Source organism: Rissa tridactyla, chromosome 6 (assembly GCF_028500815.1).
Source record: "Rissa tridactyla isolate bRisTri1 chromosome 6, bRisTri1.patW.cur.20221130, whole genome shotgun sequence".
Taxonomy (NCBI): domain Eukaryota; kingdom Metazoa; phylum Chordata; class Aves; order Charadriiformes; family Laridae; genus Rissa; species Rissa tridactyla.
The window spans coordinates 920,471-929,409 of NC_071471.1; the positions used below are offsets into that span (position 1 = coordinate 920,471).

The 8,939-nt window shown below is 69.7% G+C and overlaps 2 protein-coding genes across 7 annotated transcripts; one reads left to right on the forward strand and one right to left on the reverse strand.

Annotated features, from left to right (window-relative positions):
• The first annotated feature begins 1,282 nt into the window (after positions 1–1,282).
• On the forward strand, positions 1,283–3,511 carry THPO (thrombopoietin). 5 transcript variants are annotated; one of them, XM_054207084.1, is made up of 5 exons: positions 1,283–1,521; positions 2,316–2,443; positions 2,534–2,620; positions 2,812–2,976; positions 3,073–3,511. In XM_054207084.1, the coding sequence occupies exons 1-5, from the start codon at positions 1,482–1,484 to the stop codon at positions 3,253–3,255; spliced, it is 603 nt and encodes a 200-aa protein (XP_054063059.1). In that variant the 5' UTR covers positions 1,283–1,481; the 3' UTR covers positions 3,256–3,511. The 5 variants fall into 5 exon arrangements, with proteins under 5 accessions (XP_054063059.1, XP_054063058.1, XP_054063057.1 ...); XM_054207083.1 differs by having other exon boundaries at positions 2,316–2,620; XM_054207082.1 differs by having other exon boundaries at positions 2,812–3,511.
• Positions 3,512–3,842: 331 nt separating this feature from the next.
• On the reverse strand, positions 3,843–6,209 carry POLR2H (RNA polymerase II, I and III subunit H). 2 transcript variants are annotated; one of them, XM_054207086.1, is made up of 5 exons: positions 6,080–6,209; positions 5,532–5,615; positions 4,697–4,790; positions 4,503–4,586; positions 3,843–4,370 (listed from the first exon to the last, which is right to left on the reverse strand). In XM_054207086.1, exons 1-5 carry the CDS (start codon positions 6,150–6,152, stop codon positions 4,253–4,255), a joined length of 453 nt encoding a protein of 150 aa, XP_054063061.1. In that variant the 5' UTR covers positions 6,153–6,209; the 3' UTR covers positions 3,843–4,252. The 2 variants fall into 2 exon arrangements, with proteins under 2 accessions (XP_054063061.1, XP_054063062.1); XM_054207087.1 differs by lacking the exons at positions 4,503–4,586; positions 4,697–4,790 and having other exon boundaries at positions 4,273–4,370.
• Positions 6,210–8,939: the final 2,730 nt, after the last annotated feature.

Sequence of the window (8,939 nt, forward strand, 5' to 3'; positions counted from 1 at the left end):
TGTGCCCCGGGCAAGTTGGGCTACCGCCCTTGTCCCCCCGGAGCCGTGGTGGCCACCGGACCCCCTATCCGGGCACCCTGCAAGGTGGGCTGCGGGGGCCGAGCGGGGCACGGGGCAGGCGGAGCGGGGCCGAGGTGTTTACTCTGCCTGTTGTCATCCGGCCAGGCGCTGCCGGGAACCGCCGGGACAGGGCTGGGAGTGTGCGAGGGCAGGGGTGGGAGAAGGAAGCACGCAGGAGGCTGCGGAGAGACCGGGGGTAAGAGGATGGGGGAGCCCCCCCCGCCAAGGGGATGGGTGTGGGGGGGGGGCTGCCCACCCCGGGGGGGGGGTGTGTGTCTGAGCGTGCACCCCGGTGTGTGCTGCAAGAAGTGCGCAGGTAGGGCTGAGGGTGCCCGTGGGGCTGTGCACGTGTGTGCTATATAACACGCGTGCGCACGTACACACGGGTATGGGTGTGCACACACCTGCCCCCCCCCCCCCCCACCCCAGCAAGGCCAGAGTGCCCCGGGGCTGAGGAGGGGGGGCTGGGTCATGGTCGTACCTTGGCCTGGCACTGGGCAGACCCCCGGTGCTTCTCCCACCCAGGGAGGGGGTGTCCACGGGTGCTTTGCCTGCCCGCCCCCACAAACTGATCCCCCTGGTGAACCAGCCCTGGGGGTCACGTGCCAGCCCGGCCCCTGCTCCATCACCCTCCCCGGCGTGGAGGGGTCCCTGTGCACCACAGCCACACCGCGGACCTCACCTCCGTGAGCTGCCTCGGGGTGAGGGATGCAGGGGTCAGAGCCCACCTCTGGCCAAGGGGCACTGGGGTTGGGGTCCACCTCTGGGTGAAGGTGACCAAGGATGGGGGGAGGGCCACCAGGGTTGTAGCCCACTTCAGGGTGAGGGTCACTCGGTTTCAAGGTCCACCAGGGTTCGAGGTCCACCTCTGGGTGAAGGGGATGGGGTCCGCCTCTGGGTGAAGGTCACTGGGGTTGGAGCCCACCGCTGGGTGAGGGGTTTTGGTGGCCTTCATACCTGGCTGCCACAGCTGGGACCAGCACCTCATGGTTCCAGGGCCACCGATGCCATCTCTTCTTCTCCCAGGGCCGCCTTCACCCCTGGACGGGCACAGCCAAGGCTCTGACCACCGAGGTCCCGGGCGCTCAGGCCGGAGAGCAGGTGAGCAGCCCCGCAGGGCGCCCGGGGACGCCCTTCCCGCTCCCGGAGCCAAGGGAGGAAGCGTCCGGAGGCAGGAAGCTGTCCCCCGGGCCCGGGGCCCCCGCTGAGATTTTGCTCGAAGGTCAGCGGCGACACAACAGGAAATCGCGCTGCCTGGGACGGGCGGCCGTGCCGGAGACGCAGCGCCGTGCCGTGCCCTCCCCGGGGCACCCCCGGCCCCCCCATCCCAGCTGGGCAGCTCGCGGGGAGCCCGCGCCACCGCCGCCCTCCATGGAAGGGGGACGGGAGCCGGGGAGCAGCCGCTGGCGCCAGGGTGGAAGATGCAGGACCGAAGCCCCCAGCTGAGCATGGAGCTGAACAGTGAGTGCGCAGCTGAAAGGGGGGGGGTGGCAGCGGGCAGGACGGGGCGCTGTGTTGGCAGCAAACACCGTGCCCACACAGCCAGAGTGTCCCCTGCATGGGCACCCCAGGAGATGAGCCCCCCATGTGGGCAACGAAGCCCGAGGGCGGCTATGGTTTGGTCAGACGTGGCCACCACCAGCGGGCAAGGGCGGCCGCGCATCTCTCCATGCCCGTCCCAGGGGCAGGGGCTGCACTCAGGGCTTTGGGCACACGCGTAGTGCCCGGGCGGGCAGCAGGGCAGGAGGATGCGCTGGGGGCTTTGGAGAGGAGATGCCCGTTTGCCAGGATAGGCCGCTGTTGGGCACAGTAGCCGCCCGTCCAAGAAGTGCCCGGGACAGCGGCGTGCCGGTGGCACTGGGAAGGCAGTGGCGGCAGGCGATCCCTGGGCTGGAGCAGTGGCCGGAGCAGCCATGCGCTGCGGGATGCTGCAGGCAGGGATTCCCCTAAGTGCACGTGATGGCCAGAGCTGCTCCTGGCACGGAGCGGGAGGGCTGGCCCCGGGCTCCGCAGGGAGCATGGCCCCGCTCCCCGCCGGCGCTGGAGGTGATAAACCTGGCAGGGACGTGGCCATGTGGCCCCTCGGCACACGCCAGCGGCACGGAAACCCCAGCGAGCACCTGCGCCAACTGACCTCCTCAGCCTCCCTACACCCCCCCCACGGGACCACCAACGCCACCAGCGGGCTGGGGGGAGGGGGGGTTGCCCTGCTGCGTCCCTGCCCCACATGCCCAAGGGATGCCCGTCTCCCCCAGGACTGCTCCTCCTCACATCCTTCCTCCTGCACGTGGAAGAGGGACACGCCAGCCCCGTGCGGCTGGTCTGCGACAGCAGGCTCATCCACAAGTACATCGGGGAGGCCAAGGACATGGAGAAGACAGTGGTGAGGATACACCCACCCCCCCAAAAACCCCAAGGCAGGGAGGGGCGCAGCTCCTGGCGTCTCACCTCAGCCTCTCCTCTCCCCGCCCAGGGCCAGTGCCAGGCACTGCCCGCACTCGGCTGCCCCGCGGTGCTGCCCTTGGTGAACTTCAGCCTCCAGCAGTGGAAATGCAAATCGGTGAGAGGGGCTGGGAGGACAGTGCTGGCACCGGGGTGCCCAGGGGGCTGGAGACGGAGCCCCCGGGTTGGCACAGGCACCGCGAAAGCTGAACGAGATGCCTGTGGGCACCCCTGGCAGCACAGGGAGGGTGGAGGACGGAGGAGAGAATGGGGCGCGGGGGCCAGCCCGCTCACTGCCTGCTCCCCCAGAGCGAGAGCAAGCGGCGGGAGATCCTGTGCGACCTGGCCCTGCTGGTGGGTGCCGCGGCGGGGGCCCAGGGCCAGGTCACCCAGGAGTGCGGGGCCAGGCAGCTGGGCCAGCTTTACGAACACGCCAACTCCTTCCTCCTGCTGCTGCAGACCTTTGGCTGGGAGGTGAGACCTCCCCCCCGTGAGCCACACCACCCCAGCGCCGGTGCCAGCTGCGCTGGGCTGGGCACGATGGTGATCGTCACCCCTCTCGCCCCACAGGCAGGGCCCTGGGAGCCAGGCTGCTCCCCGCACTCCGTGGAGCAGACCCACGTCACCAGCATCTTCCTCACCTACCGGAAGCTGGTGCAGGGCAAGCTGAGCTTCTTCTTCCACAACCTGGCCAAGGACTCGTGCAAGCCGGGCCAGGGGGGTGGCAGAGAGCCCCACTGCGGGGCCCGGTGAGGCCGCGCACGGGGCTCACCCCGGTCCCAGGTCGGAGCGATCCTGCTGGACACTGAGCTGTGCTCTGGGTGCCCAGGAAGTGCCCACGGGGACAGGGCTGCCTCCTGCTCGTCGAGCCTTTGGTGACCACACGGAAGCAGAGCGCGACACCCGGGCGCCAGTGGGCACAGGCTCTGCCGCCGCCCGGGCAGCACCTCTACTGTGAACGCTGTACAATTAAAGAACTATTTTTCTAATGGGTCGTTCACGTCCTCCTTTTCCCCCGCAGCTGTGGCCCTGGCAGGGGACCACACACCTCCGGGGCCCTCAGTGACATGCTCCAGGTCTCCCCTCGGGTGCCCGGCTCCCTCCCGCGGCAGCTGCCAGCTCTGCAGGGAACCAGACCCCACTCGGGGAAGCGAGCTACCACCCCTCACCCCTGCCTCTCCCTCACCCCAGCACACACCGTGCCCAGTGGGGTGGCAGGGAAGAGCCCAGGGCACGTTTGGAGTGCCCATCCTTGGGGAAAGCAGCGTGTGCCCCTTCTGCCCCCGCACAGGCACACCCGCTCCCTGCCAGCCTCACCTCTCAGCCAGCAGAGCCACGGCTAGAAAACATCCCAGTTTAATCAAGAACAAGCCCGGCCAGCCTCAGGATGGCTCCTTAGGAGATGGTCCCTAGCCCTGAGGCAGATGGTGGCTGTCCCAGTCCAGCTGTCCCTAGCCAGAGCCGGGTCTGCTCCTGCTCTGGAAGCATAGGAAGGCAGAGGTGGGAGGAGACGCCCAGCAAGGACCGCAGAGCGCCCAGCATGGACTCCACTCAGCCGACAGGCACCTCTCTCCATACAAGAGAGGGCTGTGGATCCCAGCAGGAATCAGAAGAGGCCGGGATGAGGAGGGGGGGACTTTCTTTTCCTCCTCCAGCTCCAGAGGGACCAGGCAGCGTGGAAGCCAGGGCACGATTTGGGGTCACAGGGCTCCTGTTTGCCCATCAGCAGAACGTCCCCAGGGCAGGTCTCCTAGAAGGCCAGCTTCTTCATCAGCAGGTAAACACGAGAGTCCACTTCAAACCCGTGCAGGTTGTTTGCGTCTCCCTGCAGCCGCATGAGCAGCCCCCCGTAGGACACGTAGGCAGAGCTGGAGCAGGAGGAAAGGAGTGGTGAGAGCAGGGAATTCCACAGGAGACTTGGGCTGAGATCCTGGTGCCTCCCCCACAGCACCCTGGGGCACCACATCCCCCCCTCCTCCCCACCGCTGACAGGCACTCACAGGCGCGTGGCTGCCTCCGTGGAGGTCTCATCCCCCTCGATCCTGTACACCTTGCCGTACATCACGTACTCAAACTGGTCTGCCCTGCAACAGCACAGTGGGAGCTCAGAGAAGAGTCACACCCGGGTGTGCCCCTCAGCACTTCACCTCTTCTCTCATCTATCCCCGTGTGGGTCCTGGTTGGAACCCCGTACCTGGATGGCCTGTCGTCAGTGGGGTTATACTCGCCATCATCCAGGGTGCCGTCTTCATACAAGGTGCTGGCAATGACCAGGCGGAATTTGTCCCCTGGGAGGAGAGGGCAGAGGAGCAGTGAGAAGGTGAGGGGCACGGCCAGAGCAGCAGCAGCCGCAGCAGATCTCAGGGTGGTGGCAAGGAGCCGTCCTGGCAGGTTTAGCACAAACCCCCATCCCTGTCTTCAGTCCTCCAACAGGATTGTGGGGATTAAGGAAACATCACACCAGATCCTCTGTAGCCCCATTCCCCACAGACGCTGGTCACCACTATGGAGGAAACCAGAGCTACCAGGACACCAGTGCTGCTGTTTTCATGGGACACAGCAAGATATTTGCGGGGAGAGTCCCAGAGGGTTTAGCTGAGTCCTGGGCAGGTACGCAAGACCCTGCAGCGCTACTTCCAGCCCTTCTGTGCTTCGTCGTGGGCGAGGCTCTCTTTTCCATCCATTCAGTATATTTAGCCACAGAGGCCCATTTCAAAAGGGGTCCCCTTAAAGCTCAGTTGCTGCCAACTGAGACAATTTCACCTGGCAGTACCTCTAGGGAATGGGTCAGAGATGAGCCCAGGCAAACCTCACAGTGAGGCAAACCAGAATCCAGCTCCGTCCCAGCACAGCAAGAACACACAGCGCCACGCACCTCTGGTGACCTGGGGATAGCACAGGGTCCCAAGAAAGTCTGTGGCAGCACATTCCTTGCTTGTGCTGAATTTGATCTTCTCCAAGTACTAGCATGCACCACTCTACCCTCCGCCCATCCCAGCCCATTACAGGCTAGTAGCCCAGTGGCTTACCGAGGTCCACAGGGTAGATCTGGATGTTCACATCCAGGATGAGATCCATCTTGAAGGACTCACTCTCGCAGTGCAGGCGGGACACTGGGGAAAGCGGCAGAGTCAGGGCAGACAGAACTGGGTGGCAGCAGGGCCCTAGGGCCAGGCTTCTTGTGCCCCCACATCCCATGCCGCCGCCCAAGCTGTTCGGGGGGGTCCAGGGGTGGTTACCGAGCCCGGGAGCAGGCTGAGGGACGCACAAGCAGGGAGAGAGACGCGGTGGGGTGGTAAACGGCACGCACCGGCCGCGGGGGGGCACAGGAGAAGGCTGGGGAAGCCGGGCGCGGCGGGGGCCAGAGGATGGCGAAGGGACGGCGGGACGGGCACCGGGGCCGCGGCCGGCGGGACGGGCCTCGGCAGAGCGAGGCGGACAGGCCGGGCCGCGGGAGGGCGCAGGACCCCGCGGGAGGGCGCAGGACCCCGCGGGAGGGCGCAGGACCCCGCGGGAGGGCGCAGGACCCCGCGGGGAGCAGGCGGGCCCGAGCGGGCGGGGAGGCGGCCCCACTCACCGCGGTCGAACTTCTTTCCCTCGGGGTCGATGTCCTTCACGTCGAAGATGTCCTCGAAGAGGATCCCGGCCATGGCGGCGCTCCCGCGCCCCGCTCCCGCCCGGCGCACCACAATGACGCGGCACCGCTTCCGCCGCGGAGCGGAAGTAGCCTCACGGGTGGGCGGGGCGGCCCTGCGCCTGCGCGCTGCCGCCGACGGGCGGCGGGTGTCCGCGCGGCCCTAGTGCCCGCCGTCCCGGCCCGCACCCTCTGCGCAGCGCCGAGCACCCGGCGGGGCCACCGGGCACCCGCGGGGGCGGGGCACTGCGGCGGGGGGGCCCTGACACTGCGGGGGATGGGGGGGCATTGCAAGGGGGGAGGGTGACGGCGGGGGGAGGCATTGCGGAGGGCGGCATTACAGCGTGTGGGGGGCATTGCAATGGGGGGAATTGCAGCGGGGGGCATTACAGTGGGGGGGGGGCACTACAGTGGGGGGCATTGCGGTGGGGGGGTGCATTGCAATGGGGGGGACTGCGATGGGGGGGGCATTGCAGCAGGGGGAGAATTACAGTGCCATGAGGGGGCACTGCAGTGGGGGGGCATTGCAATGGGGGGGCATTGCAGTGGGGGGGCATTGCAGTGGGGGGCACTGCAAGGGGGGGTGTGCTGCAATGGGGGGGCTGTATTGTAATAGAGGGCACTCCAATGGGGGCACTGCGGTGGGGGGGCGTTGCGGGGGGGGGGTGTGCCTTGCGGGGGGGCTGCACCGCAGAGGGGGTGTCGTCGCCCCTGGAGGGGCCGCCCAGCTGCGGGCTGTCCTCGGAGGGTCCCGCAGGGCCTGTCGCGGTGGGGGGGTGTCCGTGTGCTCGGCCCCCCCCGGCGGTGCCGGTGCCTCGGCGGGGTGGGGTGGGGGGGGGGGGCCGTCCGGCCGGGTGCCGGCAGGGGGAGCTGCGGGGCCGCGGATGGCACCGTGCGGGGCCGCGCCCCCCCCCCCTGCGCCGCCCCCGACAGCGCCCTCTCCGGGGCGGGGGACGGGGGGGGGGGGCTGCAGCCGCCCCCGGCCGCAGCGGGGCACCAGCGTCATGAGCTGCGCGGACTCGGCCAGCGATGTGCCCGGGGGGGGCCGCAGCCCCCCGTCGGCTCCTTCCCCCTCCCGCGCCGGACACGTGGGCGAGGGACGGGCGACGGCCACCACCCGTGTCCTGCCGGTGAACCGTGAGGGCAGCGGGGGGGGATCTGCCCGGGCCGGGGGCGGCTCACGCCTCGGGGCGCCGCGGGGTGTCCGCATCGCCTGCCATCGCGGGGGGGGGCTGCCGGCGAGGGGTCGAGAGTTCAGCGCTGTCCCCCCCCCCCCCCAAGTCCCCAAACGCCATCGCCTGGTTTAACCCGTTTTTCCCCGTCTCGGGAGAGACGTGGCGGTGGGGACCCTGCGCCCCGTTTGGGCAGGGGGGTGCCCGCCCGGTGGTGGGTGGTGGGGGCAGGTGACGGGGTGTGACGGGGACGGCGGGTGGCACGGCACCGCGTGTGCGGGACGTGCCAGCAGCCCACCGGGGACCCCGAGGCCGCGACTGGGGACGTCCGCGGGACGCGGGTCCCCGTGCGTGGCCGCAGTGGCTGCGTGGGGACATGGCCCGCGTTGTCCCCAGAGCCCGACATCTCCGGGACGTGACACCGGAGCCCAGGTGTCCCCAGCATCCGCGCTGCCCGTCGCAAGGTGTCCGTGGCACCCAGGCCCACCCCAGGTGTCACCTCTCCACCGCGTGTGTCCCCCCGGTGACACGGTGCCAGCGCGGGCAGCGGGACGGGGCAGCGCGGTGACAGGCCGCGGGGACGCTGGCATGATGGGGACGCTGGTGTGGCGGCGGGGGGGGGCCTGGTGTGACGGGGGCTGGTGGCCCGTCGCGGGGGGGGGGGGGTTGTGGTCGGTTCATGGCGGGGTCACCCCGCGGCGGTGGCACTCAGCGGGGACAGCCTTAATGCGCCGGGACGTAACCTCGGCTCCTTCTAATCATCCCCTGGCGGGGTGACCCCCCCCTCTCCGCGCCGAGCCCCCTCCCCACGCCGGGGTGGGGGGGCACAGACCTCCCTGCCCAGGCCCCTGCCCGGTGTGACCCCCCCCCGCGCCCTCCCCCGCCATCCCGCACCTTGCGGGGTGCAGGGGGGGCCCGGGCGTCCCTGCGGGGGGGGCTGCGGGGGGCACCCGAAGCTGTGCTCGTTGCCAGGGGGTGGCAGCAGCACGCCGAGCATGGCAGAGCACCCCGGGGCGTGCTGGGGGGGGGCACCCCTACCCCAGCCAGGCTCACCAGTCCAACCAGTTGCCCCCTCCAGCATCCCCAGCGTGCCATACTGGAGGGATGTGACCCCCCTCCCCCCCAGGCGGGGGGCCCAGGCCTGTTTTTCGGTTACCAGCCCCCGCAGTGCGCAGGGGTACCCGCTGGGAGCCCGGGGCGGTTCAGGCTGGGGGGGGGGGCGGCACTGGCACGGCTGCGCCCTCTGCTTGGGCACTCTCAGGGCCGCCGTGGGGTGACACAAAGGGCTTATCCCCCCCCAGCTGTCCCTGCCAGCTCCTGCTGAGACCTGGCGCACTCGGTGCATGCCGTGCTCACCAGCCGGCGAGGCCCCCCCCCCCCGGGGATGCTGCTGCCGCGGCCCCTGCCAGCCGCCAGCACCAGCTGCCTCCTGCCCTGGGGGGACCGGGCACAGCTGAGCCCCGACCCTGGGCACGGCCTGGCATGGGGGTCACAGGCACGCAGCCACCCGCGTGGCCAGCTGGTGGAGGGCGGGGGCAGGATTCCAGGTGCCCCCCAGATGCCATGGGGCCGGCGTGGCAGCAGGAGCCTGGCATGGCCCCGAGACCCCCGGGGCTGGCTGTACGGCACGG

Excerpts from the sequence above, each read along its gene's own strand:
- POLR2H (XM_054207086.1), bottom strand. The coding sequence starts at position 6,152 with ATGGCCGGGATCCTCTTCGAGGACATCTTCGACGTGAAGGACATCGAC. Across the intron at positions 4,587-4,696 it reads ACTGACGACAGGCCATCCAG|GGCAGACCAGTTTGAGTACG; the intron begins GTACGGGGTTCC and ends GTGCTGTTGCAG. Across the intron at positions 4,371-4,502 it reads ACGGAGGCAGCCACGCGCCT|CTCTGCCTACGTGTCCTACG; the intron begins GTGAGTGCCTGT and ends CTCCTGCTCCAG.
- THPO (XM_054207080.1), top strand. The coding sequence starts at position 1,482 with ATGCAGGACCGAAGCCCCCAGCTGAGCATGGAGCTGAACA. Across the intron at positions 1,522-2,315 it reads GCTGAGCATGGAGCTGAACA|GACTGCTCCTCCTCACATCC; the intron begins GTGAGTGCGCAG and ends CGTCTCCCCCAG. Across the intron at positions 2,621-2,811 it reads AGCAGTGGAAATGCAAATCG|AGCGAGAGCAAGCGGCGGGA; the intron begins GTGAGAGGGGCT and ends CTGCTCCCCCAG.